At 35.5% G+C, this 17,585-nt stretch overlaps 1 protein-coding gene across 1 annotated transcript in view; it reads right to left on the minus strand.

The window, feature by feature from the left end:
• Positions 1-8,830: 8,830 nt before the first annotated feature.
• LOC134851735 (ras-related protein Rab-35-like) overlaps positions 8,831-17,585 on the minus strand; it is a 52,763-nt gene continuing 44,008 nt past the window's right edge. Inside the window, exons 5-6 of the mRNA XM_063867953.1 lie at positions 16,074-16,211; positions 8,831-9,606 (exon numbers count right to left, since the gene is read on the minus strand). Of these exons, the coding sequence (XP_063724023.1) occupies positions 9,443-9,606; positions 16,074-16,211 (302 nt within the window). The 3' untranslated portion in view covers positions 8,831-9,442. The remainder of the gene's footprint in view (positions 9,607-16,073; positions 16,212-17,585) is intronic.

Genomic DNA, 17,585 nt, shown 5'->3' on the forward strand with positions numbered 1-17,585 from the left:
TGGTGGTTGTGGATCTTGGAGGGAGGTCGAAACTTCCCCACATCTGCCTCCGATGGGGGTTCCCAGAAGGCGTCCAGTTTGGGAGACAGTACAATATTGTTGTCAGCTACGATGCTTATCTGAGTAGGCAAGGCAATTTCTGTAACTGCTATTCTCCATCCACCTTGCAAACTTATTTCTTCACTCAGGAGTTTTTTGAAGTTGACCAGTGTGTCATCTTTAAAAACGTTCATTCATGAAGATGAAACAAGGATAATAACGAGGGAACATTATGGGTGAAAAGGCTGGAAGTTCCCTCAGTCATGATTGTTTATGATTTTTCCCTCTCCAGAAGGAGAATTAGTGCAGACTCAAAAAATTTGATCGATACTAACAGAGAACCCATGGGTTCTCTGTTAGTATCGATCAAATTTTTTGTTGCGGGATTTCGTGTTGGTGGGTCAAAAACTTCAAACACTTCATCGATGAACGATTGTTTGCAACCCTTGCGAAAAGGTATGTCTACTTTGTCGATTCTAACATAATCACCAACATAACGCTTCGGACGTCGAACGAATTTCAGTGACTGTTCTGCTCTTAATGAAACTAGGCGAGAAAATCTTCTTAAGTTACTTTGTTTGGTGCAAGATTTTAGACATATTTGTTTTCGAATTGAAGGTATTGACAAAATCTTGCAATTTGTCAATGTATGAGTGTGTCCATTTATCCTCCAAGTTTTTTTGTGCTATATGTTTTTATACTTTTTTTATTCACATGAATCTTTGAAGGACCCTTTAAACTCCGTGCTTCTGTCCACCCATACTTTTTTCGGTTAATTTATCGTTATCATAAGTTTGAATGCTTCTGCTGTTGTAGTAGCATACTTTGGTTTCAGAGCTTGCACTCTGAGATAGCGGGACACAGTCAACTGCAACAAGCAGGTACTTAAAATCATGGCTGTACTTGGCAAGTTTATCACAATAGGCCAGATCCAATGACCAGATTTCGTCGATATCGTAAACTATGACCTTGATTCGAGGCGTTTGTTGGACGAAAGTTCGATAATTAGTGTATGCAGGTTCAGTGTGAATGAAATGTTTAAATTTTTGTCGCGACAAATTAGTTTTTTATCAAGTTGTTCACACTACCAAATAACGCGGGATTTTTGTCACTCTATCTAGTTTTCGACAATTTTTCATCAATCTTAGCTATTTTCCCACTCTATTGTTTTCGCCTCTGTCTTTTCTGACGCTGGAGAATCTGAATCGATATTGGGCGTTCCGTACGAGTCGTAACCTTCTTCTGACTGCTTTTCACGTTTTTGGCTTCGGGTTTTTCCACTTTTTCTTGGTTCGACTTTTTCTTTTTTGCTTTTTACTTCTTCTAAGGTTTTAAACTACTTCTTTCCTGCCAATCGAGGGATATTGAGCGAGTTCTTGAGGGTCCGAGTCCTTGTTTCTCTTGACCCTTAAATAACGCTTACTGAACCGCGCAATTGGCATTTTGATTTTTACCAGCTTCTCATTCAAGTTGACAGCAGTTAGTGATAATGAACGCCGGCTTGTGTAGTTTTTTTGTTGGTTGCTTTATTTCGTATAAAAAAATGCAGTCTTAAGTCCTGTTAGTTTTTTATTCACATATACCATCTCATATCTCATTGTAATGATTCCTGGTTACTCTTTCTGATTTTTTTATGATGTCAAGCATGGTTTTTCCTAACAATTTTTTTTCTTCCAAAACTTGTAACTGTCCTAAAATAGTTTCGGTCTGTTTACCGTTTTTTCTATCGTAAATGTTCCTTCGTTGCAGTAGTTTTACTCGTTTAAGGAGGTAATATAGTTCTACGCCGGTTAAGGTAGGATAGTTGTGCGTTTTTAACGTAAGTGTTTTGAATTAAGTTGTGAATTAACTTAATACTTGTAACAAAAATAATGTTTTTGCCACACTAGATGGAAACCTTGTTAAATCAGAAAAATTGCACGTTTTTTTACAGCACTGGCTTTAGGAGTGATTAAAAACTTGTATGCTGTCTCGAATGGCAACTTTCACGGGCACGTTTGCATTGACTACACTGAGCAAACATTCGCAAATAAGTGTTATGATCTCGCGATGTGCAGTTTTTCCAATTAACAGTCTTAGCTGTTCAGGGTTCACTTGTACCATATGCCGCAGAATAGATCAGTTTTTCTTTTTCATTTATGGTTGGAGTAGTTTCTGCTTTAGAAAAGGGTTTGAAAAATTGTTGGCCCAGGCTGTGTTTTATTTAAACAAAATTTCAAACAAGGTGATGTACGGGGATCCAAGTCGATAAGAAGATGTCCAAAAGAGTCTCTGGTAGCTAATTTGCGACAGCTCCTCAAAAACTAAATTGAGCAAACATTCGCAAATAACTGTTATAATCTCGCGATGTGCAGTTTTTCTAATTAACCGTCTTAGCTGTTCAGGGTTCACTTGTACCATATGCCGCAGAATAGATCACTATTTCTTTTTCATTTGTGATTGGAGTAGTTTCTGCTTTAGAAAAGGGTTTAAGCAAATTGTTGGCCCAGGCTGTGTGATAGTTAAACAAAATTTCACATAAGGTGATGTACGGGGATCCAAGTCGATAAGAGTATGTCCAAAAGAGTCTCTGGTAGCTAATTTGTAACAGCTTCTCAAAAACTTTGATACATTCAATTGTCTTAAAAGATCCAGTTACTTCCTAAAAGATCTAGTTGCTGAAGGTCACGAGGCGATTTGAACAGTATGAGTGAAGTAATGAAATCAATCTTAACCCATCGACTGTTGAAACAAGTTATGCTTAACATATATCACATCTCTCCTATCCCTCTGTCTACTCGCTGTCGGTAATCTAACAAACTCCTTGTCAATATAGATATATTCGCATGAGTCATCGAAAACTAGAGAAACGTTTTCTAAATTTCTTACAGATTCGAAACTGTTGAATTTCGCCGGAAGTTAGTTTTACTGAGAATGCATGTTGCATCTCTCGTAAAGACTTAGAACGGTTCCAAATTAAGGGTAAAATTTTTTCCCAACAAAAGTTTGAAAATCAACCTCGTTTTCCCGGATCCTGAGGGTCCCACTATCGCCATGAAAACTCTTGTCGAAGTATCAATCACTTTTTTCATATCCTTGCGTTTGGTAGTACGTAATAAACCAAGCCGGATAAAATTGAACCAAAATGGAGTTTTTTCGCAACTTGGTTTTGTGAAAGAAATTTTGAGAATGCAAAAAGTTAGTAAATTAGAATTACTACCATTTGCGCAACAAAAACTACTTCAGATCTTGGCAATGTTACATTGTTACAAAACTTCCCTGATTTTTTTTCACTGTTTGTCTCGTTATAAACAACCTCAGTAAGTTTCGTTGCGTCAAGGTCCTTTACTGCTGCTGTTGTTTCTGACAATTGAAAAACGATCCAACCGACTGTGTTAGACTTTTTCACACTGTGAAAAAAAATTTCAAAAAACAAAAAAAAAATTGAATTAAGATTATGAACAATATAAACTTGCATAACGTGTGAAGTCTCTATTATTTATGTCATGCACTTCTAGAACAGAATTTGCGGGGATGTTTTTTGTAGTACTTTATTTTTTTTTCACAAAATGCTTTGTCACACTCGTCTGAAGCTCATCTGGCAATCCACTGCTGTTTAGATCCATCTGAACTCCTGGCTGACGTTTGTGTACTAAGATTAGTTCGGGAAAAGATACTTCTCGCTTCCTGGCTAACATTGTTGATAAACTTGAATCTCTGGAATTACACAAATTGATCATTAACTAGAAAAAAATCTCTTTAATGTAGACAACTTTTTTTTCAGAAACTATTATTTGCTCTTTCCTCTGGATAAAATAGCAGCTTTAGTCAATACGCTCTATTCTTGTTCATAGAATTTTAATATCACCCTCTGGAGTCATCCACGCGCAAAGCATTGGATTTGGTGATAGGTATGTCTCAACTTTCGCTGATCTCTCGCTGTTGTTCATTTTTCAACCTATCATAAAAACCTTGCTTTTCTTCAGGGCTCTATAATTCCTGGAGTTGTAAAGAGGTATATGTCTATTGCAACTTGGATATTTTTTGAAATGTAAGTTTTCAACCCGAGGACAACCCAAATCATTTAGTTTTTCAACTTTTCGGTCCAAGTACCCTTTTCTTTTCCTTTAGCGTGAAAATTGCCTCTAGGATTTCTCAACACAGAACTCTGAAGTATTTGATTTAAATGTATGTTAATGTAACCAATGTTTTTCCAATGGAGATCGTGTAAATAAGTTGTTAACCAGTGCTTTTCGTTCGAGCTTTGGAAGTATATTGAACTTCACTGGAGACGAAAAAAGAGTCGGTCGCCATAACCTGAAATTTTTATTGGTAATTCTTCAACCACAAAGGTGTTTTCTTGTAAGGAAAGCCTTCCACGTCAGGCACAACTGATCTCTCGCTTAGCAGTTTAGTAAAAGATACACTTTTGGTTTTTTCAACTAATTGAAGAGGCAGAAAACTTTTCCAGTCATATGTCCCAATAAGCTGTTGTTACAGTTTAAGGACAACATGTAACAGTACGGGGGACCCTCTTGTTAAAACTTGTGTTTAAATATGGGTCCATTGTGCAAAATAGCGTGCAATCTTAAAAAATTAGATTTTTTCAAGTATTTGTCCAAGGAAGAGTTATCAATACCAATCAAGCCACCATTAATGACGTATAAATTTCGTGAATTATTTTTTAAATCAATAGGAGTTACTCTGCTTTTTTTTGCGATTTCATTGTTTATTTTTTCCAACACCTCTCCAACCTGCTGAATTTCCAGTCAAAGCAAAAAAAAGTAACCTAGCAGATACCTTTTAATTTCAATAAGATTTCGGTGGTAAAAAATCAAATCAACCACGGGAAGTTTTTAATATTTTAATAACTTGTTGAAACTGACGGATTTTTCACTCCAAGTCTATATCAACCCATAGTGAGTTAAAATTGAACGAATAGTGGAATACATTTTCATAATAAGCAATATTTAGATCACTCATAGTAGCATACTTATAATTTGTAGAAATGCACCAAGTGATATATTGACGCGCACTCAAATAAAATTGTTCTTTGAAAAATAACTCTCATTCTTTCTTTGAAAATTCTTTTGCCCTCTCGAGAAACACGTAGCGTTCATTACAGAGTTTGAAAAACGGATTTTTTCTGTTGTTGAAATTACTTTAATGTAAATGTTCGTTATCAATATCTTCAGTACACCAAGTTTTCTCTAATTTCTTTTTTCTTTTTTCAAAAGTTGACAATTTTGTCATTTGGTATATTTTGCCTAGAAATGGCCGCCGCGTTCGGATAGTGATTTCAATTTACTTCCTTTTCTCAAGTTAAGGAAATAGCTTCCTGCTGCCAACGGTTTAGCTACGCTGCCAAAATTGTCGGCGAATTTTTATTGTATACCATAAAAGTCAATTTCACTTTCACTAACAAATTTCAATTAGGTCGATAATTCATTTGCCCGAAACAAAAATAACAATTAATATGGTTCATATTATTAACCAGGACCAATAATTAGGACCCCAAAAATTGGAATTAGAAAGAAAATTGTATCCTGTCCCTGGTTATTAAGCTAAGCTGAGCAAGATCCTAAGTAGGGGGTCTTCTGCTTTTTGGGTGGAAAATTTCTTTTGTTAACAAAATCCTAAGATGAGGATCCTCCAAAAAATTAAGGACCCTGTCCCTAGGACTTTGCTTTACGTGAGGAAAATCCCCTTTAGAAGGACCCCCCCTTAGGATCCAGGACACACAATACTACTTAAACCATTGTAAATAATTATAACCAATAAAAATGGATTTATTTGATTTGACAAAAATAATTATTGTAATTCATCGTTAAATGATTATAAGTATTTTTTGTTGAATTTCATAGAGATTGACAATAAAAATCCAGTATAAAAGGTTATTATTCAAAAAACTTCAGTGCGGGAAGTACCTTCATCTTTGTGATTCGGTGCGGAGAGATTTGTGATTCGTGATTGGCTTCCGACGACACAACTGACTGATAAACTTCACGCCAACTTATCTCAATACCAACTTTTTGACTGCGCTAATTTTCACGAAAGCACGGTTTCCTTATTCAACTTTCAACGCCAACTATCCCCTGGTCTCTGCTAGTGGTACTTGTACCTTATTGTACATGGAAAAAGAAAAGATTTTGGGCTAAATCAGCGTTCGTCCACATTAAGTATCCGGTAGGTTTTTTTGTTCCTCATCACTTGAAACTCAATTGAAAGCATAGATTTGCTATAAATATCTCACCGAGGTAAAAAAAACATTGAAATTAAAACATCTACATTCATCAAATCAGATCAATAATTTAAAAATAAGGCGCATACAATGATGCAAAATAACGTACTGGTTACGCTCTCACGAAAACCCAGTGCCCCTTTTTCCAACCACAACACAAAAAAAAAACCACAGGCGATCTGCAGTAAGCAGACACGAGCAAAATTATCACAATTACACCCCAGTCTTTAATTGATTTCACAGCTCACATCAAATGTTGACCAAAGATCTCCGACAAAAAAACGCATATTTTTTCACTTTTTCGAGTCGGAACAAATACAAAGCCGAGCAAATACCATCTTCGAAAGTGAGCGTATTTTAGCGCTGGTTTACATACATATCCTGCAATAAAACTGAAAACAGACTTTGAAGACCAGTAAAGCAAAAATTGAACACCAAAAATATAAACAACGGATTTACTTGAGTAGCAATTACATCAATAATCTGTGAGATGCGACGAAGCTTCAATTTGATTCTATATTATTTACTGCTGATGTTTCAAACTATGTTCAATCAATTGCGGCGGTTTTTTTGAGTTTCTCGTGAATCACATGTCTTCAAACAGATTTACTTAACTAGAAACTCTCAAAGCACCACCTTGACTCACAATGTGAAATACGAAGCACAATTATGAATTTTAATGAGGCAAAGCTTCAAATTTGGTGACAAATTTTGAAGCACCTATTATCAGAAGCAGATAATTTGACAAAAAACTAGCTGCCACTCTAAACATAACTTTTGGATGGAGTTCAAGGGATTAAAAGGCAAAAAGATTATCTCTAGACCACTGGGAAGAATGTTCAAAATTTGACTGATCAAAAACTAATTGCAATTATTTAACTGATTTTTTTTTTTTTAATATAATGATTCAATATACATAGAGGCTGAGCGGAGTCACTAAATACAAAAAAAATTCAAAAGCACCACAACTAAAATAAAGTTTAACAAGTTGTCTGGAATGATCTTTTATTTGAAGAAAACACGTCCAAAATAACGAGAAAATAACTAACGACTGAGTTTAACGAAAAATCAAAAAATATAGATATCGAGCGATAACTGGGCCGACAAAACTTAGGCCAATCCCCGTAGAACCAAAAAACATTGACAACTGATAGTTAAAAACATAAATGAACGCAAGGAAACAGAAAACACCATTCTGATTTGACTTTTGAAAAAAAAAACTTTCAACATTTGAAGACAAAATAGATGCCCTGAAAGCTCTTTGAATTTCACGAACTAGTTATGATGGGTCCTTTTTGATAAAATTCACCCAAATTGAGAAAACTGGATCAATAGGTCAAGTTTTAGTTTCTCTGAGAAATCTGATAAATGATATCTATTTTCGAAACTAGAAGTTGATGACGCTTTTCAAGAAATTTAGACTTTCGATGTTCGATAGTGGTCTGCTTTCCTTTTAACAAAGGAAAGAAACTGAACTTAAAAATAAATCATTGAGAAAACCGAGAAAAATTATAACTGAGCTTGAAAAGAAAACAGAAAAAAATCACCAAGACCTATATAAGAGTACTCACTACGTTCATTACTCTGAATAAAATTTCAATCATGAGACACTTTCAACAATAAATTCTATTCTAAGCGTTTAGTGCGATCCGATGGGGGAGCATGAAAAAGCTATTTTTCTTGAAAACACCCATAATTAGGCCACTAAACTGATTATATTCAACCCGAAATCATTCAAGCAGAAAAAACAATCAATCAAGCAGAAAAAACTAAGCAGACAAATAATAGTCCGACCATTTTTTCTTCTTAAAAGTCCGTTTGAAAAAATTGATCAGGTTCAAACCCAGAAATTTGCTGTCCCACGCATATTCGCTACATCCAGATCAAGTCAGCCGAAAATGCTAGAAAAAATTGAATTATTTATTAGCCAAATACCAAAAAAAAATGATAAACAAGTTGTTAACCAGAAAAAATCTGTAGATTAGGAATTGATAACGCTTGCTAGTAGCAAGCGTTAATCAGAGGCGAAGCTTTGCTTGCCTTCACTGGCGAGAACACGACAAAAAAGCAGCTTAATAAAGTTCAAAAAAAGTAAAAGCCTCAAATTAGCGAAAAAAATCGGGAACGTCTGAGATTCGAACCTGCCACTTGGATTAAGAGTCACATACCCTAACCACTCAGCCACGGAAGCTTAATAGCGGATAGAAGATAGAACAAACATTAGCAACAAATAAAGCAGAGAATAGATGCTATGCAACTTCCAATGGTACAGTGAAGTTTCCAAAACAGCGGACACTTTTAATGAACGCTTTCATTTGCGAGTTAGGTGAAAAAGAAGGTTGGTAATAACACACTAAGCTGACGCCAGTGTAATTATTTTTATTTTGAGTTCACTGCCCATGGAAGGTGTGCGACCTTTCAACTATTACGAGCAGGTAAACCTTTGCGCATATAACCTCTGGCTGCATTGAAGGTTTTTTCGCTAATCTCGGATCGGATTAGCGTCCATGAACTTAAACTTACAAACTTTTGTGAGACGAAAACTTTAAAAAATCTTTGTGTGAAAAGACGTAAAAAATCCTTGTGTTAATTCAAAATTTTACACACTGACCAAATTTTTGATTTTAAATAAATGCATTTAATTTACTCTCAGTAGCAACTAAAATTAATTGATGGTAAAGAATAAAAGTGAAAAAATAATTGCAATTAACTTTTGAGCACACACGTGAATATCCAACAACCTTATACTTCCACGCATACAAATTGCTTTCAATCATGCTTGACTACCAAATACAAGCGGGCCATGAACGCCTTTCAAAATCAATTGATCACAAAAATCTGAGCATCGAAACGTCTTTGGTTGAAAAAAATGTATAATTGTATTCAGGGGCGGATTTAGGTGGAAGCTTGACGCTTTTCTCTCACCGTGTTGAGCGTCCCAACTTTGGTACTATTTTAAGACATTCATTTTTGGTTGAATAATCTTCTAAAATTTAATTAGTCTTAAGGTAACAAAATCAGAAATCTGTCCTGCTTTTATTATCACTGCCTGTGTTTCAATCATTTTCTGTTTCAAGCCATTTTCTGCTATGAAGTTATTAACAATGAGCTAGACAACTGATTTTTAACTAATTCCGGTATGAAAGTAAGATTAACAGTTACTATTCTGATATCTTCGAACCCTCATATGAGAGCACACTTGGAGGAGTTTGTGAGCGTATTTTTTTTATTCTCCTTCTTCGACCTGCCACTACCTGAAGCCCCGCCACCGCCTTTGATGTCCAGCGTGGTGAAAGGCAGGTCGTTCTTTTTCTGATTATCCACAGCCCTTCGCTTGAGGATTAGATCTGAACAAGGTAAATGGTAAACTAAAAGGAAAACGTATGTTTTTAAATGAATTTTAATGGTAAATTACCAACTACTTCAAAGATCAGAAAAAAGAATAGCACTGCACTCCAATTGGATAAAAAGAACACAGAGGCGAAGATGAACTTCACAAACACACTGAACTTCACAAAATTGGCACAAGGAAACTTATCAGAACAAACCAAAAACGTGGCCAAAAGACAGTAAAAAAATTACAAATATTTCGAGAAAGCCGACAAAAATTACTGTTTTTTTTGTAGTTTTCCGGTTTTCAGGTTCGTATTTCAGTTATCTCTTTGAACTTCAAAGAAATTTTTGATCGGCTAGTTTGAAAAAAAAATTAACCTAATGTGAGAAAACTTTATGATACAGAAGAAAAAGTCTGACCAGTAGGAAAACTTTTTTCCAGATTGAAAACCTTTTTTTATTAAATCCACATTCAAAATATGAAGTCAATCAAAATTTTCCACGCAAATTAAACTGTCATTATTCGAGAGCTAATTGATGCATACCAATTATGACGCTTTAGCAAAACCAGTCAACTTGAAAAAAAAATTACCAACTAACATGCCTCAATTTATATAGCGGACGCATTTTAACGAGTGAACGAAAAAGTTCATTAAAAATATCCGACCCTGCCCAAGTTCAAACCCTCTTATTTTGTTGCTGGTCTCCTTCCCTACCGCAATGCTATTTGTAATATAATAGGCTGTGTTAATATCCTTAGCATCGGCTGTACTTAATAGCTGGATCAAAATGAAAACAATTTGTCGCAACAATTGTATCACAACATTATTTGCGACTTAAGTTGGAAAAAAAAGAGTTCAAACTATAACACAGGCAAGGCTAGTGTTAACACGCTAGTGAGTCGCCACCAAAAATTTGAGCAGTACAAATATACTCAAACTGAACAATATCAAACTGAAAAATTTTTGACGCTAATACAGATAATGGGAACGTAGCGATGAACAAGTGCTAAAAATATGAAAATCATTTAAATTCGTACACAAATGTCGTATTTCAATTTCGACAAAATGCACTCAATTTAAATTCTAATTTTCAGTTTACAAGATCTTGAACACAGAGGCGAAGTTGTACTTCGCATACTTGAGCGAAAATATGACCGATAACGCTACTGGGAAAAACTGAATGAGTGAAACATTGAGTCCACAAAATTTTTTGGTGACGCACGCCAATTATGAGTCTAGATAATTGCTAGGTGACGCAAGCCAATAATGACGCATTAGCAGTACCACTCAATTTGAAAAACAAACGAAATTTACCAACTAACACGCCTCAATTTATAGAGCGAACGCATTAACTAGTATACGAAATAGTAAATTAAAAACATCCGACCCTGCCCACGCTCGAACCCTCTTATTTTGTTGCGGGTCTCCTTGCATACCTCTATGCTACAGATCCATGATACCTTGTACTTGATATCTGGTTATATATCAAAATGAACACTTTCAAAATGAACTTATTTTGTCGCAACAATATTTGCGACTTAGGTGGGAAAAAAAGAGAGTTCATACTATCACACAAGCTTTGCTTGTGTAAACAGCGAGCGAGTCAACTATACCATTTTACATGGTCATTCTAATCGACAAACATGATAATAGACTGGTCACCATAGATCATGCGTTGTATAAAAAACTGAGAAGGAAAAATTTTCAATCTTGAGATAATTATCTAAAAAGGAGAGACTCAAACGCAGACAACGCATCTGTTTATTTATATCAATCAACCTTTGATCGATCTTTTTGTGTTAATCTGCTGGGGTCTTTTCGGTTATACCCCCTTACCTGAGTAAAAAATTTATTGAAAACTTTTTCAACAAAATTGGATTGATTTACTCAGAAAGGCAAGATAGTAAAATACGATCGGTCAAAACGAAGCAGCTCAAACTGCCTCTTTTTTTTTCCTTTTTTGCCGTTTTGTCTACCAAAAATTCATAGATATGAGCTCAGCTTGGGATATCAGCCCAGCATTTCCAAGCAAAATCGATCAAACTATTTGATGAAACGGTTCATTTTCTATATTTTATCATTGGGGGGAAAGGGTGGGGTATAAATGAAAAAAAGCATCTGCTGAAATGCAATATGATAACATAGTCAACTGAGGTGGAAAAGAACAAGGAACGCAGGGAAACAGAAAAAAAACGGACTTGTTTTTTGAAAAAAAAACTACAAATTTCGAATTTTTTTAGCGCATGCTCTTAAAGCTCTTTGAGTTACCCAAAAAAAAAAAAAAAATTGGGCTTTTTTGATAACACTAACCCAATTTGAGCAAACTGGATCAACAGGTAAAGTTTTTATTTAGCTGGGAAATCTGATAATTAAATTCCATTTTCGAAATTGGAAGTCGATTACGTTTTTCGTGACCTTCACATTTTTACACTTGAAAATTAGCCAAAAGGATGGGCTTTCCGTATTGAGTTACCTCGCAAAAAATTTGAAAATTTTGTCGACCTTTTTTACTGAGATCTCCCAAACCACTATAAAGACACCCTAATTTAACCAAAATTTCTGCGCCGCAGTCAACAATTTTTTGAAAAAAAAGGTTTAAGAAATGAGGCGTTTTTAGGCACTTTTTGGAAAATTTCGACTAAAAAATCGCTTTTTTTCGGCGCGCGCTTCCCCCCTCTCACTTAGTATAGATTGGCGCCAGAGGCGCCTTCAGAAAAATTTCAAGGTCAGTCAGCCAAAAACAGATATCTCAAAATAGTACAAAGGAAGACCCTGAAATCACCACAATATGGGGTTGAATATTCCAAGTTTTTCAAGGAAAATAAAACAAACAGCAAATCTGCGCGGTTTAAAGGTTTTATTCAACCCTTTTTGGTGGATAGCAGATGGGCAACCCATATAAGTACCAAAACAGCTCCCCACAACAGTGTTGAGAAAATACAATTTGTTAGTGTTTTTTTAAACATTGAAATTTTGATCACAGTTTTGAGTCATAAATTTGAAAAAAGCGACAAATCTCGAAAACCAAAAAAACTGAAAAATATTACTGCAGGCTTGATTTGCAACCCAGAGTGTAAAACAACAATCAATCAAAAGGTTTAGAATAACAAGTTTACATGTTTTGAAAGAAAAAAATTAAACATGATAATAAAAAACGCCATATCTCGAAAACCAAAAAGATTTAAGTAAACTCAGGCCAACCCCCCATAGGGCTGATTACTACTACTACTATTAATAGGTTTATTGTCCGTTTTTCCATTTTGGCGGGGTAGGACAACTTGAAAGCGCATAAGCAATGCTTCAGATAAGAGCATTCTGAATAGCACTCAAGCTATTAAATGGAAGATAACACGTTTTTTGATGCCATTCGCGATCAAGGCAGTCTGTGGATTTGAGGCTTAAAGTATTCAAGTCTCGTTCATCACACTCGCGCCAGAGTTTTAGGCCTTCCTGTTGGTCTTTTCCCTGGGACTGAAACATCTTCTGTCGATTAAAGCGCATGGTCATTTTCTCTTCGGTGGACATGGCCACACAATCGTAGCCGCAAACGCACTTGTAGCTTGTCTAATTCAACAAGACCTGTCATTTTTAAAACTGCTTCGTTGGTAACTCTGTCTTTATAAGTCAATCCGATAATCCTACGCGGAGCTTTCACATTACCTCTCTTAAGAGTGCTGGATGCCTTGGTCTGCGTCCAGGTTTCAGCGAAGTACATCAGAGCTGGCCGGAGACAAGCCCCGTAGATATGACACCTTGTAATCAATCAATATCTTTATTCAGCCGCATAGGCCCAATTTGCCACATTTCGTCCAAATTGAAGTCTGATTTGCGATTTTGAATTCTGATTTGAATGATAATTGGAATGATTATTGCATCTTGGACAAATGTAGATAGTATTATGTTTAGGTATTTTCCTCAGACTACTGCAATTTTTATGCACCCATTGTTACAAGGAACGCAGCGCATTGAATTGACGCCGACTCCCTTCAAACAACAAATGCATAAATTTAGTCCGGTTTTTTTTGAAAATAGACTTTGGCCTGAAGTCAAATGATTTGTCTTATCCATGTTGATTTTTCAACTGCGTTTTTGCAAAGCCTTGTTCCAAGTATTAAACTTCTCAAAAGACTGAGAATCGTTTTAGCGGATATCACAAAGTCATCTGCGTACAGCATACCACACAGTAACATGGAACGACAGTTTCTCGTAGCCTCTTCCATTAACATATAAAATAACAATGTGCATAGTGCCGATCCTTGATGCACACCTACATTAAAATCGAAGAAATTACTGCATCTGGGGGCCGGCGAACTCTGTTTTTCGACTCGTTGTACTATTAGTCGTAACAGGTTCTCGCGAACTCTCAGTTGCCTCAGAGCCCATGGGATCAGTTCCCAGGGAAAGGGTCGAAGGGCACTCGATGTCAACAAGCATATGATGCAGGAGTTTTTTTCTTTTCTGCAAACAGTTCTTTGAATTGCCTAATAGCAAAAAACGGGATTGGTAGATGATCTACATCCCATAGAACCAAAGTGCAAGTCATCTTCTTTCATCTCTCTCAGTACAATTGCCAATTCCTGGATAATAAAATCCCCCAATGGGCTGGCCACTGGGTTGATATCTTCCGTTTCAAACGGATTTGTTTCTGTTGAAAGATTTGAGAAAACCGTTGCCACAGCGAAAGAACATCTTGGTCACAAGTCATTTCACAATTAGGTTTCCATTTTTTTCTAGAAAAAGCAATCGAATTAGAAGTGCAAGAAAAAGCAAAAACTGCCGTCAAAATCACGTTAACATCATATATCAGCCAAATTTATCTGTTTTTTTATGAGCACTGGACATTAATACGATACTGCACTTGACTGCCTATAAACTTTCTTTGAAGTCGTCAAAAGTAGCTGCCAAAAGAGCGGACCTTAAATCCATAGTTCTCTCGTACTCTTAGAGAGCTGTTGAAACAAAAATGACGAAACAGAATACATCACTAATGGTCTTGAAAAACAACAAACAAGGACAACATGAGCATACACCGAGGCGAAGCTGCGCTTCGCAAACACAAGCGAGAAAAAAGCAAAAAAGATCTCTAAACAGGCAAAACAAAAAGAATTTTTTTTTGCTAAGATTAGGAGTAACACTTTCTCACAACTGCTCCACGACCGCTGGTAATTTTATTTACACTAGCCACCAATAAAGCAGCTACAGTTTCTATCAAATTGACAATGCTATGCAGCAAAAATTCGACCAAAAAAATGAAACTATTGCAATGTTATTTAACTAGGATTTTAAGTCCTCGCATTTGCTCCACCGTCTCTTGAAATAAACTAGTGGCCCAGCTCTCCGACTTGGCAGGGTAGTTTCTGAGACAACTAAAAAAATTAAATAAACCAAAATATCAAAAAAGGGCTTGTTTAGGCCATTACTTTTCTCTGGCGAATTTAGGGAATAGCCTCTTGAGAATGAGAGATCCCAATTATTTGTTCTTTAGTTAACCCGTTCCTCTCACATTTGTGCCTTTATTATTTGAGAAAATGAAAAATTCAAAAATAAATATACTGGGCGACATTAAAAAAACGAATCATAAAGAGTTTCGCTACTTTTTTTCCTCTTAGTAAAAATGATTGAAAAAATGTGAGATCTTTCAACCTAACGCTTTTGAACAAATTTGATCACATTGCTCGCAACTAAATTATATTTGAGTTTTTTTAGAAATTTGAGTTTCCTAAGCTTGAAAATGTTTATGCCTAAAATTAACCTGGAAAATCCAGTTTTGATCCAAAAAAAAGGTATATGCATGGCTTTTTTTTTCAATTTTGTTTTATTTATTGAAAATTCAAAAGACTAGGATTTACATTTAAGGCTTTACATTTAGTTCTATGAATTGAATCAGGCAAAACATAGGCCATTTTCTACGTTATTTTTGCCCCAGCTTTTAAAAAAAATTTAATTTTACAGGCAAGTCGTTAAATGCTGTTGCTATCTATCAGAGTAAGCAATCGTATTTTTCAAAATTTCAATTCAAACATCCTTAAATATTGTTTGGCTCATAGAGTTTTTGCGGTTGCGTTTTCAATGTCGCCCAGTATAGGTCAAAAATCCCCCTGATGAAACTTTCGAAGGTCGTAGAACGTGGGGTAAAATGAAAATATGCAGGCATATAGAATAGCAGCCGATTTGTCCATTGATAACATTTTTTGAAAATCGGTTCAGTAGTTTTCGAGAAAAATTGAAATTTCAAAGCGTCGCAAAAGAAAACAAATCCCATGCATTTTCAATATCCGTTGTTTTCAAACAGGGCCTAACACTAGCCAAAAATAAAGCAGCAACATATGCCTTTGGGCTAACTATGCTTTAATACGCTTAATAATGATTAAATTGAAATATTTGAAATGTGCCACCAATGAGCACTTTCACTTGCGACTTAGGTTGGAGCAAAATTGTTCGTAACAATACACTACGCTTCGCTTGAAATAAGTGGTTACCTGTCAAATGGGAGAATGCGTTGTCAAGGTTTTCCCCTGTGGCCGCTGAAGTCAGGTAGTAAAGGTTGCTGCGTCTCAGATCAGCCAGGTCTTCCTCTGTCACCTCCCATTTGTCTTTGGGAATATCACACTTGTTCCCTGCAACGCAGACAGACAAGGCAAATGAATCAGCTAAACTCACTTTCAGGCAAAACGAAAGCCGGCCTTTTAAAAAAAATAGCGAAAACACGACAAGTGAGCTATCGAGATTACATTTATACTCATGAATCTAGGTTTTTCCAGGAATGCTCACCACAGGACGTCACACTATATTTTTCATTAAAAAACGATAAATTTGGAGCGAACCTGTTCAATCCGGAGAAAAATTTTCGACAATTCATAGGTTGGATAAATTGCTTGAGAAAAATTTATTTTTCGCGGACCGATTTGCTCTTAGAAACAACTCGACATATGTCAAAATTTCATCGCATGAATGCCTTCAATATAAAATTTTAACCTTTTCGCCATCCGAATCGCTAATAAAAAACTCGAATTACTTCAAAGTTTTGAAGCTGGAAAAGCTTGCTTAGAAACACTTTCACTTAAATTTTTGCGAATCAATTTTTTATGCAAGTTTAAATTGTTCAAACCAATTTACGATATGGCTCAAATTTAAATTTTTCGAAATTTCATTGCTTGATCAAAACAAAAACTATTTTTTTTGCTAGTCATTTGATAATATGAGAAGGGCGTGCTAGCTGAATTCGATTTATTTTTTTTCCGTTGAGAAAGACGTTCAATCGCTTTAAACTCGCAATTTTCTGCTTCTCAGCTTTAAAGTTATTCAAAAATAGGGCATTCTAATCAGTTGACCGGGTTCTAAATCCATCTTTTAAGTGCAAGTGTTCTAACGTTTTAAAGACGAAATTTTGAATTTATGCTTAACTTTGGTTATTAGTTTCGAAAAAAAGTGAAAAAGATTCCAAAAAACGATCAAAAAATCAAAAATTTGACTTTTCAAATCCATAAAGTTTTCTCTAAAGAATGGGAATAGGATAATTTCATAAGATGAAGTACATTTAGGCTTTTCTACAAACTAAAGAGTGAAAAAGATTACGCAGAGATAATCTGAGCACCATAATAGCTCTAATGCACTACCAACCTCAGAATCAGCCGACTAGTTTTTGAAAAAAGAAGTTTCCAAACACGAGCAAAATTTCAACAACTCGACACTTTCTAAAGTGATACTTTTTTCAAAACGCAGGGCAGAACCTCTTCAGCAAGGAAGATTCATATAACTGGATTCTTGCTTTCGGTTAAACCTCAATCTCCAATTTGGCAGGGTAGTTTTTAAGAAAAGTTTTAAAAACCAAAATGTCAAAAAATGGTCTTGCTTGAGGCCATATCTTTTTTTTCTGTCGAAAATAGCGAATAACCGCTTGAGAAAGAGATCCCAATCATTTGTTCTTTTGATTGAAACCTTCATCTCAGATTTACGCATCTAGTATTTGAGAAAATGAACAACTTCAAACA

This window comes from Symsagittifera roscoffensis, chromosome 7 (assembly GCF_963678635.1).
Source record: "Symsagittifera roscoffensis chromosome 7, txSymRosc1.1, whole genome shotgun sequence".
Lineage (NCBI taxonomy): Eukaryota > Metazoa > Xenacoelomorpha > Acoela > Convolutidae > Symsagittifera > Symsagittifera roscoffensis.